The sequence below is a fragment of the Pantherophis guttatus genome, chromosome 5, assembly GCF_059756535.1.
Source record: "Pantherophis guttatus breed Tessera chromosome 5, ASM5975653v1, whole genome shotgun sequence".
In the NCBI taxonomy this organism is placed as follows: Eukaryota; Metazoa; Chordata; class Lepidosauria; order Squamata; family Colubridae; genus Pantherophis; species Pantherophis guttatus.
Window position 1 is genome coordinate 117,457,658 of NC_142067.1, and position 21,250 is coordinate 117,478,907.

The following is a 21,250-nucleotide window of genomic DNA, read 5'->3' on the forward strand; positions in this document are numbered from 1 at the left end:
TGAGCTATTGTAAGTCAAGGACTACCTGTACACTGGCTCCTGTAGATATGGGCGTAATGATTATAGTGTGTTGCATTAAAGACAAAACTCAGGAGTATGATAACATTTATTCTGACCAGAGAGGTGCTTTTCAAGCTTGATATCTTTTCAAAGTGTGGACTTCATGTCCCAGAATTCCCGAGATAACATATTGTCTGGAAATTGAAGTCCACACATCTTAAAGTTGTCAAGGTTGAAAAACTCTCAACACCTTTTCCTATAATGTCCAAGAGGATAGAAATCTGTGTCCTCACTTTTTTTTCTTTTTTTAAATTTGATTTATATGCCGCCCTTCTCCGGAGACTCAGGGCGGCTTACAATGTGCTAAGCAATAGCCTTCATTCTTTTGTATATTTATACAAAGTCAGCTTATTGCCTCCACAACTGGGTCCTCAATTTACCTACCTTAGAAAGGATGGAAGGCTGAGTCAACCTTGAGCCTTGGCAAGATTCCAACCTGCAGTAATTGCAGAGAGCTGGTCTTAATAACCAGCTTAATAACAGGGTGCCTTAGACCACTGTACTACCACGGCTCTTCAAGACTTGATCATCAAGGTCATTGGATCACCTTGGGTTGGTCAATTGTAGCCTCAGGTATCTCCCAGTGTTGTTGAGGAATGGGTAGGAAGAAAACCGTTATAAAATAGTTGGAGGATAGCAATAGCAACAGCGCTTAGACTTATCTACAGCTTCATAGTACTTTACAACCATCTCTAAGTGGTTTACAGAGTCGGCCCATTGCCTCCAACAATCTGGGGTCCTCATTTTACCGACCTTGGAAGGATGGAAGGCTGAGTCAACCTTGAGCCGGTCAAGATCGAACTGCTGACAGTTGGCAGAATTAGCCTGCAATACTGCATTCCACCATGACTCAGAATGGATGGTGAAGAGATAGAGTTAATGTTTGTATTATCTGTATTTTATCTTGGCTGTTCACCGCCCTGAGTCCCTGAGTCCTCCGGGAGTAGGGCGGTATAGAAATTTGATATATAAATAAATGATTAAATAAATAATGTAATTAGTTACATGTCCCTTTCAAGTTCTTATTTGGACAAAATTAAATAAATAAAAGTTCCACTTCTTTAGAAGTGGAGTTGAGTTAGAAAGAAGCTGTCAACTTTGCATAGACTTTACATAAATATGTTTCTGGTATTTTTTTGTTCCCAAAATGGGTGCATGTTCGAATGAAATATTTTAAGATGTTGGCTTTAGAACTAACGATATCTGGAAAGAACTTTCTATTGTCATGTTCAAAACAAATCAGACCAGAAAGCTTTCCCTTATTTTTCCACTCCCTTTCGTTCTTGTTGAGACTGCAAGAGAAGAGTTTTTGCCTTGCATAATCTTGTCCCTTGAAGAGCCTCCAAGTTTTAAGGCCCCCCCTCCCTCTCCCCTTTGTATCTTTAAAAAGCCAGCGTCGCATGTTTGCAATGCTGATCTGGCGTGACTGGAAGGATCGACCGCGGGACAGTTGCATTTTTCTCGTATCTGCTTTTTTTCAGGGTTTGTTTTGGGTTTTTTCAAAAACAGGAAATGTAATTTCTGTGGCATTCAAACCTCTGCCTCTTGGTTTTGACATTCTGCTGAAGCAGAAGAAGCTTCACACGTTCATTGCCACACATATACTGTAGAAATGCAAAGTTTTCCTCACAATGTTGTAAGTCTTTGCTAATTAAATGCATTACTTCATAGCTTGGGGTTGGCTCTCCAGTTGAATCTGCAATGAATGCCAAGAGCTTGGAACTTTAATCTTTATTTATTATGCTTGTTTTCCACTGTTCCTCCTCAGAGCTTCCCTACGTCTATAGAGAGGCAAGGAGAAAAGCCAAATGTAATGTTTTAAGGAGAAAGGAATCTTGGGAAAAGCCAAATATAATGTATTAAGGAGAAAATAACCCAATGTTGTGGTTCTTTCAGAGAATATAGTGCTCTTCAACAATATCCTGAGTTGAGTTGAGAAGTGCCATGTTTTCTCCACATGCTTTTGAATTTGGAAAAACAGAACAACAGAGTTGGAAGGGACCTTAGAGGTCTTCTAGTCCAACCCCTTATTCAGGCAGAAAACCCAATGCCATTTCAGACAAACGGTTGTCCAATCTCTTCTTAAGAACTTCCAATGTTGGAGAATTGGAAGCAGGTTGTTCCACTGATTAATTGCTCTGTCAGGAAATTTCTCCTTCTAGGTTGCTTCTCTCCTTGATTAGTTTCCATCTATTGTTTCTTGTCCCACGTTCAGGTGCTTTGGAGAATAGCTTGACTCCCTCTTCTTTGTGGCAGCCCCTGAGATATTGGAACACTGCTATCATCTCACCCCTACTCCTTCTTTCCAGCTGCTCCTCGAAACCAAAAACTACTTCTGGGCATCGTTGTAACACAGAATTGTCTTTCTTCTTTGTGTCTTTTTTTCTTGCATTTTTAGCATCCCTCACGATGTCATTCTCTTCTCTCTTCCTTTTGCTTTCTTCTTAAGGTTCCAGATGTCATCAGTAGCATAAGACAGGCTTCCAAAGCGGCCCTCAAAGAAGACGTCAAGCCCAATAAAGAAAATGAAGATGCCTTCTACAACTCCCAAAAATTTGAGGTGCTGTATTGTGGGAAGGTGACGGTGGCCCACAAAAAGGCCCCTTCCTCCCTCATTGATGACTGCATCGAAAAGTTCCACCTCCATGAACGTCAGCGCCTAAAACTGCTCAGCGAGCACTGCAGTGCTGAGTCCAGCACGGACCTCATGACATGGGAAGATGGCCCCTCTTCCCCCCTGGACAGTCCATTTCAGGAGATGGAAGGTTCCAGCGGAGGCACCCCGGGGATGTTCATCGTGGGGAGCCAGACCAACCTGGCCAGTTTGGCCAGTTGCCGGACCTCTTTCCCAGAGCGGATCCTGGAGGACTCGGGAATGGAGGAGCAGCTGGAATTCCGTTCTCGCTGCAGCAGCGCTGCCAGCCTGCAAAGGAGAGTTCAGGAGAATAACGCCAAGCCTTCATCCCGAAGGCGCCATGCCAGCGCCCCGAGCCACGTCCAGCCCTCCGACTCTGAAAAAAACAGGACAATGTTGTTTCAGGTAGGGACATTTCCGATGGACCCTGTGGGGATGGACAGTCCTTTGTTGGGTCAACTTTGGTCTTGACGTTTGAGTGCTCTTGCACAACATAATTTTATATCCATTTGGTTAAAATGCGTAATATCCATTGGATGTACAGCTGTGGGGCTTCGATTTTTTTTTTTTAATTTGATTTATATGCCGCCCTTCTCCGGAGACTCAGGGAGGCTTACAATGCGCTCAGCAATAGCCTTCATTCTTTTGTATATTTATACAAAGTCAGCTTATTGCCCCCACAAACTGGGTCCTCAATTTACCTACCTTAGAAAGGATGGAAGGCTGAGTCAACCTTGAGCCTTGGCGAGATTCGAACCTGCAGTAATTGCAGGCAGCTGGTCTTAATAACCAGCTTAATAACAGGGTGCCTTAGACCACTGTACTACCAAGGCTCTTAATAGTTTTAATAGTTGTGAGCTGGTGGGTGCCATTTGGGAGGACGTGGTAGGCTTTCGTGGAAGACCTGGCGGCTGTGAAGACTTTTGATTGACCACAGCTTTCATTTGGGTTCTTTTAAAAGAGTTCGAATTTTGCCATTTGAAATTTCTTAATGACTGCAACCATGTCTGCCTATGGCAGGGGGTGTCAAACTCACATTGTCATGGCGGCATTACATGATGTATCGGGACTTTTTCACCCTTTGTTAAAAAAGGGTTGGGCATGGCCAGCATATCTGGCCTGCGGGCCGGGAGTTTGACAGCCTTGGCCTACGGGATTGAGAGATTTGACAGTCAAAATAAGGGGTATTAGTACATAAGCATCTGGGACATTTGTATCTTCTGGAGTGTTGAAGAGTAAAGATGTGAAGAGAAGGAAGAGAGTTTCTAGAAGCAAATTGTTCTGACTTAAAAGTCTCCAGATCTCCACGACAGGGTGAAATTGCATTGTTGTGAGGTAAATACAAGAATGCAAAGGAAAGAGTGGGGGCGGGGGGGAGAAGGAAAGAGGGAGAATGGAAGAGAGGGAGGGAGGGAGAGAGAGAGAGAGAAAGAAAGAAAGAAAGAAAGAAAGAAAGAAAGAAAGAAAGAAAGAAAGAAAGAAAGAAAGAAAGAAAGAAAGAAAGAAAGAAAGAAAAAGAAAGAAAGAAAGAAAGAAAGAAAGAAAGAAAGAGTTGGACGTGTTTTCATAGCCCAGTCTTGGCAGTTGGTGAAAAAAACAGCCCTTGCTCTCCATCTCTCATCAGTGGTCAATGGACAGTGTTACAATTGACCATGTAAGGAATTAAGTAAAAGAGCTCTTATGCTCTGGAGAGGCCCACAGCAATGAATATTTGCCAAACCTAGTTGATGGGCCATTTTGTATTTTGGTGGAGGGCAGAAGTTGGCACCAATTACTTTTGCCAGAAATGAATACTAAGGTGGGAGTTGAGAGAAAAAATGGGGCACAGTGTGGAAGATCTTGATGCAGCTCCTGATCTGTGAAACCGAAGCCAAGAGCTGGAGAGTGTCTCTGCAAGCCTTTCTCATTTTTTAGAGGGTTAGTCAAGCAGGTCCTTGGCAGCATCTCGGCCTCATTCTTGGCAGAACATCAGTTTGGGAAGCTTCCCTTTTACGTGCCTTTGATAAGCTCTGTGAGGAAATATTTCGGTGCTGGGCCCACAGTTTTCAGAGCAGCTTCCCCGCCCCCTCTGCCCCCTGCCTCCCCGAGATATTCTGCATCAACTCCTGCTTTGACATGTTGTTTTCTCTCTTCCAAGGTTGGTCGATTTGAAATTAACCTCATCAGTCCAGACACCAAATCAGTTGTGTTGGAGAAGAACTTCAAAGACATCTCCTCCTGTTCTCAGGTAAGAAGGACAATCAGAATCCATACTTGGAGAAATAGACGGGGTAGGTTTTGAACAGCCTACATTTTGACGGCCTAGTGCAGGGGTATCAAACTCAAGGCCCGGGGGCCAGTTGCGGCCCTTGGGGTGCTTAGATCTGGCCTGGGTGGCCTCTCTGGAAAAAGCGAAGGACCGGCCCATGGTGCCTCTGGCAGCAAAAACAGAGCTTGGGAGGGCCATGTGTACCCCCCCCCCCCAATCGAGCTCTGTTTTTGCTGGCAGAGCAGGGATGAAATGCTACCGGTTCGCACTGGTTTGGGTGAACCGGTAGTGTTGGTGGTGCATGGATTGGCGAACCAGTAGCGGTCGCAGCATGAGGCTCCACCCAACCACCCGAACTTCATTCTGCGCATGCACAGAGGGTCAAAAACAGGTTACTTCCTGGTAACTCTGCGCATGTGCAGAGAGTGAAAAATTGCATGTGATGCACGCGCGCACTTCTGAACCGGTAAGTAGATTTCACCCCTGTGCAGGAGGCTGTCCCAGCTGAAAACTGAGCTCAGGAGCCCGTTTTTGCTGGCAGAGCACTTGGGCCACTACAGGCACCACCACCCCAACACGAGTGACATCATGCTGGCCACGCCCACACAGCCACGCCCACCCCAGCCCTCCAAGGTCAAACACAATCCTGATGCAGCCCTCAATGAAATCGAGTTTGACACCCCTGGCCTAGTGGATGTAATGAAGCTAGATGACCGTAGCTTCCCCCCCCCCCCCCGGTTTTCTTCTTTTCTTCTTCTGTGGGGTTTGGCCTTTGCTGGCAAACATAGCTCTTTGTCAAACAGGAGTCCCAATTTTGGAGGGTGAACAGGGGACACATTTGGTATTTGGGAATGGTGCTTCCTAGATGACCTCCAAGATGAGGGGTTGTAGGAGATGACGAGGCTGAGCCTGAGGGAGGAGTCAAACACGTCATCAGTCTCAAGTCCCTTCACAGAGATCTAAGTCCAGCCCACCTTGAATTCCATTGGCTCTTATCCACCGCCAATTTGCTTTGACTGTTAGTAGTTCAGATTCTTGTAGAAGCATAGCCTACAGGTAGTCCTCGACTTACGACCACAACTGAGCCCACAATGTTGCTAAGCAAAACATTTGTTAAGTGAATTCTGCCCCATTTCACAACCGTTCTGGCCACAGTTGTTACGTGAACCATTGCAGTTGTTAGGTTAGTAACCCAGTTGTTAAGTGAATCTGGCTTCCCCACAGACTTTGCTCGTCCGACGGTTGCAAACATGTCCCCGGGGCACTGCAATAGTCACAAATATAAGCCAGTTGACAAGCATCCGAATTTTGATCATGTGACCATGGGGATGATGCAATGGTCGTAAGTGTGAAAAATGATCACTTTTTTCAGTGCCGTCGTAATGTTGAGCATTCACTAAATAAACTGTTGTAAATCAAGGACTACCTGTACAATAAAGCTATATTCATTTGATCTGCCTGGACTCCACATTTCCTGAGCTTGATAGGGACAAAGCACCAAAGACTCTTTCCTAAATCAGCAAACAGATGAGATGCCCCCTCTTCTTTCTTGGGGAAATCTGTCTCCAATCTGGTTTTCTTCAGATCTGCTTAGTTATGGCTCCCGGTGGGGGCTTCCAGCTCAAACCCACAATTCATGCTAGCCAGAAGGATGGGACTTGTAATGAACCAATTCTGGAAGGTCGTAATGTTGGAAGTAATATCCTTCTGGTTTCAGTTCCAAGTGGGGAAAAAGACACTGGATTCATGGAAGTTGCTTGGGAAGATGGTTTATTGATGAACAGATTCACATCAGTGGTGGGTTGCTACCGGTTCACCCCGGATCGGGCAAACAGGTAGCGGCGGCGGGAGGCTCCGCCGACCTGCCTGGACCAGAAGTGTCCATGCATGTAAGCGCGTGCATGCATGCCCACGCCCACGCCCACGAGCGAACCTGAATCACATGCCTTGGAGATCTTGGGTAAAAAAAAAAGGGAAGAGAAGCTGAGAGTCCCTGGGTTTTATACCCTCTCTGGCTTTGAACTTCCTGGGGCACAGGAAGAGTATCCTGATTGGTTGCTGTCAAAGGTCATAACTAGCTTTTTAGGTTGTCTGTGTGCTAAATTTGGTTGAATCTTGTTGGGTGATGCAACAAAGGGCAATTAAATGGCTCTGCCTGAAGGAGGTAGATCTTTGTTATGTAGATTAGACTGGCTCATTAACAAAGCGGGGGGGGGCTGAGTTTCTGCCTCCCTTTTAGGGGAAATATTCTGCCCTTTTAATATTTCCTAAATATATTCCTAAATAATATTTCCTAAAATATTTCATTTTCTAGGAGAGGGGTGGGTTTTAACTTCCTACAGTAACATAGAAGAAGATTGGGTTTTCACAGTATTAATCTCCTTCGCTGGCCTGGGCCAACCATTTTCTACTGGCGTTCTTTAGGGCCAAAGTTAGGGTTCTTGAAATATGTGTGCATCCTATTACTCTCTTCTGGGTTCTTTTTTTGGACTGAAATAGCAACACAACTTGAGATGGGTTTCGGGTGGGGGAAGTGCACCGCACCGGTTTGATTTTAAACAGGAAGGTTCGTTTGTAAAGTCTGTGCAAGTTGACAGGCAATGTAAACACGGAAAGCAGCACATGGCTCATGAAAGGCCCCCTCTATGCTTCCTTGTTCCCTGGAGAACAATAAACAAAGGGATATGTGTTTTTCTGGCATCTCAACAGCTCCTTCTGAGCGGAGGACCGACTGAGCAGCTAAACTGAGCCTTTAAACCAGGTTGAGGAAGAAAACATTGGGCAGGTCTACTCAGAAGTAATTTTTCTGCCAGGAAAGGAGGCACGATTTCCCCAAACTTGCATCCTTTCTGTGGTGAGGGGCACTCCCAAAATATGTGTGGAGCTAAGGCAGGGATGGCTAACCTTTTTGCCATCGCGTGTCAGGAGGACCGGGGAGGGGGGGTTCCGCGTGTGTGCCCACACCCATAATTTGATGCGCCCTGAGCATGGATGTGCAACACCCCCCCACGCCCCCCATGTTCCCGGTATGCGATGGCCCAGTAGGCCCATTTTTCTCCCTCACATGGCTCCAGAGCCTTTCTAGGAGTCTGGGGAGGGCAAAAACGACCTTCCCCCCCCCACAGGCCCTCCGGAGGCCAGAAACAGTCCATTTGCCAACTTCCGGTGGGACCGGAAGGCCCATTTTTTGCTGTCCCCAGCCTCCAGAGCTTCTCTAGGAGTCTGGGGAGGGTGAAAATGGCCTTTCCTGGAGTCCTCTGGAGGCCAGAAACGGCTCATTTGCCAACTTCTGGTGGGCCTAGAAGGCCTGAAAATCAGCTGAGCTCCTGGAGTTGAGCTTGCAAACTGGAAGTTGGCAAATGGGCCATTTCTGGCCTCTGGAGGACCTCCGGGGGGGGAGGCCATTTTCACCCTCCCCAGACTCCTAGAGAGGCTCTGGAGGCTGGGGACAGCAAAAAACGGTCCTTCCCCACCCCCACCCCCCAAGGCCCTCCTGAGGCAGGAAACAGCCTGTTTCCCTACTTATGATGGGCCCAGAAGGCCTGAAAATCAGTGGGCCGGCGCGCCGGAGCTGAGCTCGCGTGCCCACTGATATGACTACCACAGGTTCTCCATCACGGAGCTAAGGCAAAAGGTAGATCTCTTTTCAAGAATGGAATTAATTTCATTAATTTCAAATAGAGCAAGATGGGATGAGCTCCCATTCCTGCCTCAGCTCCTGCCAGCCTAACAGTTCGAAAACATGCAAATGCAAGTAAATAAATAGGTACCACTTCAGCGTTCCGTGCACCTCGACATATAGTCATGCCGGCCACATGATCATAGAAGAGTCTTTGGACAATGCTGGCTCCTTTAGCTAGGAAATGGTGATTGAACAGCGCCCCCTAGAGTCAGACACAACTGGACAGGGGAAACCCAGCCCTTAACCTTCGATGGCTTTAATCACTGCTTCTTTAATTTGCTCGAACTAAATGTTGATGGTATTGTTCCATTTCTCCCTTTCCTTCCCTCTAGGGCATAAAGCACATCGATCATTTTGGTTTTATATGTCGGGAATCCAGTGAACCTGGAATAAGCCAGTATGCTTGCTATGTCTTCCAGTGTGCTAGCGAATCTCTGGTAAGAATCTTCAAAATACCATTTGCATTGTCTGTTTAACACAGAACTGGGGAGGAAAAAAAAAAGGAAAATAAGGCTGTTTTCTGTTTCTGGATCCATATGACCTTGGAGTAATAGACTTGATTGCTTCTATAGTTGGAACCGGTTCATATCAGAAAAAGACCAATTCTCTCTAGTCAAAGAATTGTACGTACCACATCAGCCTCCCACAAAGGTTGTCCAGTTTCTACCTTCCAGAGTTTTAATGAGATCAACGAATGGTTGATTAGACCCACTAAAATGTTTCTCCTAATTCAAGTGAAATTTACTCTCCTGTTATCCAGTCTCTTTCTGGGCTATCTGTGTGTCTTCCTTCCATCAAGAGCCCAGAAGGGGCTGCCCACCCCACGACTTCTCAACCTTTTCTCACTGAATTTATCTTTTGACTATCTTCATGCCATCGGCTGAAGCCACCCCACTGGTATTTTCTTTAAAACACTCCAATTCAAATTTCAGTGCAGAATCAAGAAGAAGAATTATTTCTGAGCTGTGGTGGCGCAGTGGTTAGAGTGCAGTACTGCAGGCTACTTCTGCTGCCTTCCGGTTGCCTGCAATTTGGCAGTTCAAATCTCACCAAGGCTCAAGGTTGACTCAGCCTTCCATCCTTCCGAGGTGGGTAAAATGAGGACCCAGATTGTTGGGGGCAATAGGCTGACTCTGTAAACCACTTAGAGAGGGCTGTAAAGTACTGTGGAACGGTATGTAAGTCTAAGTGCTATTGCTATTTCTGGGACTTGAAGCTGCACTCCTCATACTGCCATCTAAATCCTACCAGTCTTGGATTTGGCTGGTGATCAGCCTTCACCTTGAGATTCTTCTCATCTCTGAATTCTGTCCCAGTGGTGGGATTCAAATAATTTAACAACCGGTTCTCTCCCCTAATGACCGGCTGGGTGGGAGTGGCCATGGTGGGCATGGCCAGGCCTCCTGCACCCCCCTGGGAGCAAAAATGGGCTGCGGGGGGACGCATCACCCCACGCCTCCCATTTTGGGCCTAGGAGGCCTCCCTGAAGCCTCCTGGGTGCGAAAACGGGCCGTAGGGGGTGCACCATACTCCCGCGCCCTGTTTTGGGCCTAATAGGCCTCCTTGCACTTACCTGGGAGCAGAAATGGAATGCGTGGGGACTCCTGGAAGGGGCGGGGAGGAGAGGAGCCAGCCAGCAATTTAACTACCGGTTTGCCCGAACCAGCTGAATCCCACTACTGCTCTGTCCCCTTTCCAAGTCCTGTGGCCGTGATTTCCAAAGAAGAGCTGGTAGATGTGAAAGTGACTCTGTTGAGGCATTTTGTAACCTCTCTAGCTGTGGTGTCACCACCACAGGAAGTATGGATGTCTCAACTGAAAGAAGAAGCCGTTGCTAGAAAGAGTGATCCTCTCCCTGAACCTGCCAGGCAAGCTGAAGGATGAGAATGAGACACCTAAACACGTTTCTCATATTTGCACTCAGGACACCAGCTGGGGATGGATTTGCATTTCAGTTGGATTATATTGTATGCACCGGGGCTGATGACCTTGCTTCCTATGATAACTCTTTAGTTATCTCTGGTGTTATGGATCTAGGAGAGCCTTCAGAACTGAGACTCTACCCAATGGAAGTTTTAACATGTAGTCCTTGACTTACAACAGCGACTGGTGTTTATTTAGACGGTCATTTAGTGACCGTTCAAAGTTACAACGGCATGGAAAAGAAGTGGCTTATGACTGTTTTTCACAGTTACAACCTTTGCAGCATTCCCCATGCTCATGTGATCAAAATTCAGATGCTTGGCAATTGGTTCATACTTATGACCGTTGCAGCATCCCGAGGTCATGCGATCACCTTTTGTTACCTTCTTATGAGCAAAGTCAATTGGTAAGCCAGATTCACTTAACAACCAGGTTACTAATTTATGAACTGCGGTGAGTCACTTAACATCTGTGGCAAGAAATGTCATAAAATGGGGCAAAACCCGTCAATGTTTCACTTAACAACAGAAGTTTTGGGCTCAGTTGTGGCCCTGAGTCTAGGACTACCTGTATTTCAGTTTCAGCTGGCCAGAAGTCAGCTTCAGACAATTATTCAGCATTGTTGTTGTATCTTATGATTAATGATTGCAACTATAATCTAAGATATATGACATCACTTTGTTGTTTGTACATACACTGAGAGCTTATGCACCAGAGATAAATTCCTTGTGTGTCCAATTACATTTGACCAATAAAAAATTATATTCTATTACATCTCTGTTGTGGTCCTCCAGAAGCCATTGGATCTGGCAGCAGATTTGGACAGTGAGGAGGTTGGGAGGAACATGGGCCAGTCCTGGAATCTGGGGAAGGCTCTGACGAGGGCTCTGTGTGGGAGGCAGAGATGGGGTCAGGGCTGTCTGACAGTTGTCAGCTGCCTTCGGAGTCAGACATCAGTGAGGCAGAAGAACAGCTGGATCCTGTTCCCAGTGTGCGCATGCGCAGAGCTTCCAGGAGAAGGGGACAGCTAAGGAACAAGGGTCAACTCAGGAGTAAAGCCACAGATGGACGGTGAATGGCCCCTCCAGTGGTGGGTTGCTCCCGATTCGCACTGGTTCGCAAGAACTGGTAGTAAAAATTTGTAGTAGTTCAGAGAACCGGTAATAACATTGGCTGGCCACACCTCCGAACCGGTCCCCGGCCTGGTCACTGCTCGCTTACCCCGCCCACCTCATCAGAGGCTTTTTTTTTTTTACTTTTAAAAGCATTTTTTTCTATAACCTCTTCGGCCGAAGAGATTGTAGAAAAAAAAAAGCCTTTAAAAGCCTCTGGCGATCCCAGCTGAGTTGCCTGATCGTCAGAGGCTTTTCAAAGCACTATTTTCTGCAACCTCTTAAGGTTGTAGAAAAAATGCTTTTAAAAGTAAAAAAGAAAAAAACAAAGTTGGCCACGCCCACCCAGTCACATTACCCCCACCAAGCCACACCCACAAAATAAGCCACGCCCACAGAACTGGTAGTAAAAAATTTTAGAACCCACCCCTGGGCCCCTCCCATAGGGAATAAAGAGGAGCGAAGGGGAGGGGAGTTTGCAGGAGACAATTAGTTCATTTGGGTGAAGTTCTGTTCCTGACTTCTTGCCAAGTATTGTCGGTTACAATGTGGAGTCTGAAAGATATCGGCCTGCCCACTCTCGAAGCCTGATAAGGGTCGGTAATTGTGAACTACTTTGAAAGACTGTAGGAGAGGAAAGACTTTGCTGGAGGGGAATTCACTGTAAATTAAATAAAAGAGGTTTATCAGGACGAAGACTCAGCTTCATGCTGCTGGGGAAGCCTAGGTCAGAACAATCTCAAGCCAAATAGCTCATGGTGTTTGTGGAGATTCTCAATCATCCAGGGCTTCGTTGTCCCAAAGGTGCTTTTCCAGAAAGCAACTGGCCTTGTTTAGTTTTTTTCCTTGAAAACATTTCATTTCTCATCCAAGAAGTTTCCATTCTGAACCAGAGAAGAAGCTTCTTGGATGAGAAGCGAAACATTAAAAAAAAACAAAACTTAAAAGTCTAGTTGCCTTTTGGAAAAGCATCTTTGGGACCAATATCTCACAGTGTTTTGACAGAGCTCTAACTGAGATAATTCTCTGTCCTTTTCAGTCGGAGGCAGAGACTGGTTAACACCCCTTGAAGAGAGTGGTTTTAGAAAAAGCAGATACTATGCAGCTTCTGAATGTTGTCGCAAGCTACTATCAGTAGCAGATAAAGAAGAGGCTCTCCCGTTTCTCTGCAAACATTTGCCAGGAGAAACAGGAGGAGGAATGCCCAATCTTTTCAGAGGAGTCAACGGTTCAGAGCCAAGTTGCTTTTTTCCTGTAGCTTCCTGTCTTGTTGACGTGCCTTCCAGACTCTGGGCGGGTTTTCTTCAATAGCTCCATCTGTTCATCTTACCGTTCAGGCCTGAAACAGATTTGAATCTGTATGTCAGCGTCTTGCAACCTCTGACCCTTTTTTCCCCCACCGAGCATGTGAAGCTATAGGTCGGTCTCTCGAGCAAGAGGCGGTGTGGGAATCTTGCACGCCTGGGGCTGGGAGTTAGCCTTCCATCTGCAGGACACCAGTAGAGCCTGCAAGAGTTTTGACTGATCATAAAAAAACAAAAACCCTAAGAAATGAGCCTTCTGACACTCAAGGAGCTCTGTGCTTTGGCTGCAAACCGTTTATTTGGAGCTCCTCGGAGGGTCTTCCTTGCCGGCTAGATAATGCGTGGAGGGCTGGATGTGATCTGGTTTTCAATGGGATGCGCCATTGAAATTCACGGGAACTCGGCCCACTTTGTGGCCCCGGCAAGCAGAAAAAGTCACCCGCTCTATTGTGCCATTTTCTATGGGCTGGTTGGAGAGCCTGGCTCGACCTGGGAAAAAAAACACTCTTCTCGGTCTTAAGAAACAACCAGAATTTAAATCGAACTTTTTAAATTCTCTTTCTAGGTGGATGAGATCATGCTGACCCTGAAGCAAGCCTTTAGCACGGCAGCTGCCCTGCAGAATGCCAAAACCCAGGTCAAACTGTGCGAGGCCTGCCCGATGCACTCCCTCCACAAGCTGTGCGAAAGGATTGAAGGTAGCCATGGTTTTCAATCTTGCCTAGTCTGAAAGAGACACCGGGGGGGGGGGGGGGCAGGAGTTTTGGCAAGTCCTGTCCGGCACACTTGCCCCCCAACCCCTCCTCTCCAGCCACTGCTGCTCATTTATGTGACGAGAGCACAAAATGCCTTTGTGGGTACCATAGAATTAGGCTTAGAATAACTTCATTGTCACTTTGAATGCACACTAATCGGCATACATTAAAATGAAATTTCATTGCATACGGCTCTCCAACGCTCACTACCTCCAATATACGTTACATAAACATGACAAAATAAATACATACATACATGCATACATACATACATACATACCGGTACATATATACAAAATTATGCATATGCCCACATATATGACACAGACAAACAACACAGTCTAGTTCGGATGTATACATGTACATGGTGAGAAAAACTAATCTTGCAAGTTAACCAGACAGATGGCATAGGGAACAAAGCTGTTATAGAATCTAATCCTACTAGAAATACTTCAAAACCTCCACCCCTCGCAGAGGGGAGTAACAGAAACAGACCGTAAAGTGGATGTATGACGTCTCTAACCATGCCTTGAGCTCAAAGCACATAGTGCTTATAAACAGTATTCTGAATAACGGGAAGCGAGCTTCCTATAATCTTCTCCATTGTCCTTGCCACTCTCTGTATGGACTTTCTATCTGGGGCACTGCTGCCACCAAACCAAACAGTGATGCAGTTTGTTAAAAAGCTCTCAATCGTGCCTCTGTAAAAAGTGGCCGGAACAGAAGGAGAAAGAGGTGGCCTCCTCATCTGATGCAGGAAATGCAGACACTGTGTTGCATAAATGTAGGAAGAATAGAGGTGTTTCTGCTCTCTTAGGAAAAGAAAGTGATGTCTTCTGTTCCAGTTGTGTTGGGGTTCAGTATCTGGAAGAACATCCTCACACCGTCACAGCAGTTGAGCAGTTGTGTGCCAGACGATGTGATAGTCTCTCCCGAGAAGCTCTTCTTGCAAGATCAGACCAGGCCTTCCAAGTCCAGTTCATGCTTCGGTCTGGGCTTCACCTGACCCTGCTAACCAGCTGTGTTAAAACAGTGGGACAAACGTACTGTACATTTTCATGAACTGCTGTTATAACTTTCATTCAAAGTTGATAAGGAAGAAATCAGGGAGTCAGGACCTAGCTTTCTTTGAAAGACCTCTCTACTCTTTCGACATGTTAGTGAAGGACTTGGTTATTGGTTTTTTTTTTTTCTTACTAGGAGGTCCCCAAAGATCTGCTCTTTTTTCCACTTCTGACATACTTTCTATATGGACCAGAACCATGAAGTTTTCCAAATACGTCCACATCATCCATTTAAAGCAAAGGCTTTAACAGATTTAACAGACTACACATAGTTGGAAGGGACCTTGCAGGTCATCTAGTCCAACCCCTCCGCCCAAGCAGGAGACCCTAGACCATTCCTGATAGAGGGCAGTCCAGTCTCTACTTGAAAGCCTCCAGTGATGAAGCTCCCACAACTTCCAAATCCAACTTCTCTTCCATTGGTTGATTGTTCTCACTGTCAGAAAATGTCTCCTTATTTCCAGGTTGAATCTCTCCTTGTTCAGTTTCCATCCATTATTCCTTGTCTGGTCTTCGGGTGCTTTGGAAAATAGCTTGACCCCCTCCCATTCTGTGGCAGACCCTCAAATATTGGAATGCAGCTATCATGTCTCCCCTGGTCCTTCTCTTCACTAGACTAGCCATGCCCAGTTCCTGCAACCGTTCATCATATGTTTAATGTTCATTGTCATGTTTAATTATCCTATACATCCTTCTGAGGCCTTGGCTTTGTGTGACGTGTGCAGAGAAAGCTTATCTCTTAGAGTCCACAGAAATTTCCTTGTGTGGTGATTGGTTTCTCTCAGAAAGCGAGTAAAAGCATTTCTTACTAATTAGCTGATGGATGGCTCGCTCGATAGATTTATTTTTGTCATTCTTTGCTAAAAGTGTGAGAATAACTCTTAATTTAACCTGAGATTTAATTTAATTTAATTTAACCTTTTAGTATATGGGCCATCCTCAGCTTACAGCAGTTTAATTTAGTGTCCGTCCGACGGCACTTAAAAAAGTGACTTACAACCATTTTTCACACTTACAAGCATTGCAGCCTCCCCACGGTCGCATGATTTATATTTGGATGCATGACAACTGACTCACATTTATGACAGTTGCAGTATCCCATGTTTGTGTGTGTGACGTGATTGCCTTCTGTGACTTTCTGAGAAGCAAAGTCGACGGGGAAACCCAGATTCACTTAACAATCGTGTTACTTATTTAAAAACTGAGGCGATTCACTTAACAAATGTGGCGACCAAAGTCGTAAAATGGAGCATAACTCACTTAACAAATTTCTCACTTAGCAACATAAATTCGGGGCTCAATTGTGGTCGTAAGTTGAGAACTACCTGTATTTCTCCTGGATGGGTAGCAGGTATCAGTGAAAAAACTACATCTAAGGTATTTTGCTGATGAAGCAGAAATGTTTACCTATTTCTGTTTACTTCCTTTATTTCTTATAGTTATCAATGTTTATTTCGGAAAGCACATATTTGGTGATCAGCCCCCTCTGGTGGGCAAAGCCATAAAGCCACCAAGGTTGTGTTAAAATCCAGCACTGAAAGAGAAAAGCTCTTCCAGTTCTTGCTGTAGTGAGTCAGAGGCCAAAGCGGATTATGTTTTCTTCTTTAATAAACTGTGTCTGCAGAAAGGACAGACTAATGGCAAGCTCTCTTGATTTCCAAAAAAAGAAAAGACAGGGTTTCTCAGTTTGAAAAGGGAAAAGAAAAGTTTGAAAAGAGAAAAGAAAAGTTTGAAAAGAGAAAAGAAAAGTTTGAAAAGAGAAAAGAAAAGTTTGAAAAGAGAAAAGAAAAGAAGTTTGAAAAGAGAAAAGGGTTTCTCAGTTTGAAAAGAGATACTTCACGAGAAGAGTCCTCCACTCCTCTGCTCGCAATAGAATACTTTATGCCACCAGCCTTGAAATCTTGGGATTAGACAATTTAGAACTATGCCACCTTCGGTGTGACCTAAGCATAGTACACAAAATTATCTGCTACAACATCCTACCTGTCAATGACTACTTCAGCTTCAACCGCAATAATACACGAGCACACAATAGATACAAACTCAAGGTAAACTGCTCCAAACTCGATTGCAGAAAATACGACTTCAGCAACAGAGTGGTCAATGCCTGGAATGCACTACCTGACTCTGTGGTTTCATCCCCAAACCCCCAAAACGTTAATCTTAGACTGTCTACTGTTGACCTCACCCCATTCCTAAGAGGTCTGTAAGGGGCAGGCATAAGTGTACCAGTGTGCCTACCGTCCCTGTCCTAATTTACCCTTTTATTCATATCCATTTCCTGTATTCATAATCATGTTTATACTTAGATCTGTTATCTTATACATATTTGACAAATAAATAAATAAAATATATAAAAATAAGATGTGAAGTTAGGGGTTTATTAGTCTGTAGAGATTCTCAATTATCCAGGTCATGGTTGTCCCAAAGGTGCTTTTTTAGGAGGCAACTGGATTTTCTTATGTTTTTTTCTTCTTCTTTTGAAGATGTTTCGCTTCTCATCCAAGAAGCTTCTTCAGCTCTGACAGGATAGTGGGGAATGGAAGGATTTAAAAAACAAAACAAAACAAGAAAGTCCAGTTGCCTCCTGAAAAAGCACCTTTGGGACAACGATGACTGAGAATCTCTATAGACTTTTAGCTATACAATTTGGGATTAACACCCTTTGAATGGTGTGGGAGAAGGAATGGATTTCTAGAGGAAAAAATTGCAGACTACAGGAACCAGGAGCACCACTCAGGTGACCCTGAGGACATAGATAAACCTCCAAGGGCTTCAACGACCCTCTAAAAGGATGCAAATGACCAGGTGTTTGCAAGGAATATAAATCCTTCCATTCTCCACCATCCAGTCAGAGCTGAAGAAGCTTCTTGGATGAGAAGCGAAATTTCTTCAAAAGAAAAAAAAACATGAAGAAACTCCAGTTGCCTCCTGAAAAAGCACCTTGGGACTAGGGCTTCATTCTTTTTTAAAAAAATAAAGCTAAAATTGCAGCCTCTGAGCAAGAGAATGCCAAAATATCTAAGAAAGCTTTCACATGCTTCTGAAAACTTGTTTCGGTTGCTGGCACTAAATGATATTTTAAAGTATTGTGTCATTTCGCATAACATCTACTTGGACAAAGGCTCCTCTGTCAAAGAGTGATAGCGATGACAGGTGTGTTCACCTGTATGCAAACATTGCAAAGAACGTCGTCTTCTGAACCAAGGACTGATATAAGAATATCTGTCAGGTTTCCAAGTAACACTCCCAAAGAAAGAAAACTCCGAGGCTTGAGTTTTCTCAAAGTTACATTTTATTAGAGATGTCATATTGGCGCATCTGGGAAAACCCGAATCTGAAAGCTTCCAGGGTTTCCCAACACAAAGGAAAAAATTGAAGTCCCTGCCCAGCACCCACATGTCCATCCCATGGTCCAATCCAAGCACCGTCCCAACTGGATATGGCTCCCAGTTCCAGTCCTCCAGGTGCAGGGCAAGATGTCCTTGACTCTCTGAGAAAGGAATGTTATTATGACTATATATCACCCTTGCTCCATATAATCTCCCCTCCCACAGTAGTAAATGTGGCAGCTCTGAATGCCCAATGCAAAAGCCTGACAATATCAGCTTCTGGGTGGGGTTCTGAGCATAGAAATACTCTGATGAACCCCAGGTCTTCTCTCCCAGATTTTTGAAGTACACCCCAAATACTTATTTCTGTATAAGCCAAACTCAGAGTGTACCTTGGCCAAGGTGAGGCCTGTAAAACAAGCAAGTTTAGCTTGTGGATTCTGGCTCTTTGGGGCTCCAGATATATTCTTAGATGGAAATAGCTTGATTAAAAAAACCTATTTTATTCTCCTCTGTTGTCTGATTGGACTTATAAAAATGAGGACTTTAAAGATAAAACAAGGAATGTAGGAGGGGTGGGAGCAAGGGTGGGCTGCTGAGGGTTCACAGGGGTTCAGAGTGTATTCTATGCAGTTCAGAGCACCCCCAAATCCCACTCCTGGCTGGCCCCGCCCACTCCACCCCGCCCCTCCCAGGAGTCCCCATGCGGCCCGTTTTGGATGCAGGTAAGTGCAGGGCACGCACAGAGGCTTGGGGAGGGCGAAAAATGGGCCTACCAGGAGTTCGGGAGGGCCTCCAGAAGAGGGTAGGCCATTTTTGCCCTCCCGGAGGCTCAAGGAAAGCCTCCGGAGCCTGGGGAGGGCAAAAACACCCCCTACCATGGTGTACGAGACTAACTAGGCCATGCCCACCATGGACATACCCACCCAGCAACCGGGCAGAGAACCCCTTGCTAAAATTTTTGAAGCCTATCCCTGGGTGAGAGGCCTTCTTAAAACCTGTTCCAGGACCTGATCAGTGGATCAGGCTCCTCTGGATGGTTTTCTGCTAGCAGAGGCCCTTCACTTCCAGAGTTGATGGTCAACACTGCGGACATATCTCTGCATGTTGTTCCCACCCCACCTTCTCCCCAGTCTCTTCTTCGGGAGTGAAGGTGCCATGCTGCTTAGGGCAATGTCCACTGTCTCTGAGATTCTCAGAGCCACACCCAACTGCCTTGGTAAATTGCTTTTGTTGGTAGCCAAATCATCCTAGCGAGGAAGGGGAGAGGGTTGGGTTTTTTGTTTTTTTTTAATTTTTGATTTATATGCCGCCCTTCTCCGAAGACTCAGGGCGGCTTACAATGTGCTCAGCAATAGCCTTCATCCTTTTTGTATATTTATACAAAGTCAGCTTATTGCCCCCACAAACTGGGTCCTCATTTCACCTACCTTAGAAAGGATGGAAGGCTGAGTCAACCTTGAGCCTTGGCGAGATTTGAACCCTGCAGTAATTGCAGGCAGCTGGTCTTAATAAGCTTAATAACAGGGTGCCTTAAACCCCTGTACTACCAAGGCTCTGGGTTGAGCTCCCACCAAGCCACCGAGGAAGGAGGAAGCAGACCTCTGGCCAGAGGCCTTGAATTATGTTGTGGCCTGTCAGTAGTCGGCCCCTCCAGCAGCCGAATCAGATGAGGAGGAGGTGTGGGAGTCAGGGTCAGCATCAAGGCAACCTGAGTTGAAGAGGGAATGGAGCTGGCAGAGAGAGAGACAGAGGCAGAGCCTGGGCCATCCATCAGCCTTCAGATAGAGAGTGAACAGCCCCCAGGTCTGGAGGTGGCTGATGAGGAAGAAGAGGAACAGCTGGGTCCAGTGCCTGACAAGTGGATGCACAGAAGGCAGAGGAGAGGAGAGCAGTGGAAATCTATGGGCCGATCCTTGAGACGGAAGAGCCACTGTTACTAGTGAAGCCCCACTCTAGCTCTGAGGATAAAAGGCAGGGGGTGGAGATGAATAGGTGTAGCAGACAACTATTCATCTCCCTGCCGGACAGACTGGTTAACCTTGAGAGAGAGACTTTTTGCTGGGGCTGCTGGCGCTCCTAATAAAGGGAACATTTGTTTAACTACACAGGGTTTGTCGTATTTGGGAGCTGGGTCAGAACAAATGGCCAAGTGGGGAGACGAAGGTTTCCTGGCTCAAAAGGATGGTGGGCATCTGGGAGGCAAGGGCATTGGTGGGCAGGGCAAGGCGTTGGAGGTTTGGTGGAGGTTGTGTGAATTTCAACAGTCGCACTTTAGCTGAATCTTGTCTTTCTGACTGCAGAGAAAAGCCCATGAGGGCTTTACAATGAGTAAAACCTCTCTGATGCCCAACGACCTCTCTTCTTTCCCTCTGAAGGACTTTATCCACCAAGAGCCAAGCTTGTAATTCAGAGGCACCTGTCCTCTCTCAGCGACAATGAGCAGGCGGACATCTTTGAGCGCGTTCAGGTAATAAGCACCCCACTCAGATACAGCACTAGGGATGATCTATGCCTCTCTGTGGGCTCCAAAGCAGTGGTGAAATCCGAACCGGATTGCTACCGGTTCCTGGCCGCACATGCGCACAAAATGTGCACTCTGTACACGCACACGCATGCGCAGTACACACCAAAAGGAGGCTTGGGAAGGTAAGTAGAAGTGAAGGGAGGATCAGCTGTGGTGTGCAATTTAGCTTCGCTAGAAAGCAGGGAATCCTGCTTTCTAGCAAAGGTAAACTGCGCTGAACAGCTGATCCCCCATCCACCCCGCTGTTCTACTTACCTTCCCAAGCCGCCTTTTGGCACATACGCAGTACACACCAAAAAGAGGCTTGGGAAGGTAAGTAGAAGGGGGGGGATCAGCTGTGCAGCACAGTTTCTGCTTTCTAGGAAAGCTAAAACCCCTGCACAGCTGATTGTCGGAAATACCGGTGGTAACTTTTTTTAACTACTGATTCGCCCGAAACGGTAGCTTTTTAAACAGCCGGTTTTTATCACTACCAGTTCACCCCTGCTCCAAAGCTTTTGAGACCCAGAAATGCATTTCAAGAGTTAGCAAATTCTTTTCTGAAACCCTGAGGTCATCTGGCTGCCAATCGGAGCAGGGCCGGTTATCACAAATATTTGCTTCTTCTT

The 21,250-nt window shown here is 45.9% G+C and overlaps 1 protein-coding gene across 3 annotated transcripts in view; it reads left to right on the forward strand.

Moving 5' to 3' along the window:
- TBC1D4 (TBC1 domain family member 4) overlaps positions 1-21,250 on the forward strand; it is a 111,921-nt gene that overhangs the window by 52,150 nt on the left and 38,521 nt on the right. For all 3 annotated transcript variants that reach the window (XM_087895545.1, XM_034416931.3, XM_087895546.1), the window contains exons 2-6: positions 2,510-3,100; positions 4,833-4,922; positions 8,958-9,062; positions 13,530-13,662; positions 20,494-20,585. In XM_087895545.1, the coding sequence (XP_087751671.1) occupies positions 2,510-3,100; positions 4,833-4,922; positions 8,958-9,062; positions 13,530-13,662; positions 20,494-20,585 (1,011 nt within the window). The remainder of the gene's footprint in view (positions 1-2,509; positions 3,101-4,832; positions 4,923-8,957; positions 9,063-13,529; positions 13,663-20,493; positions 20,586-21,250) is intronic.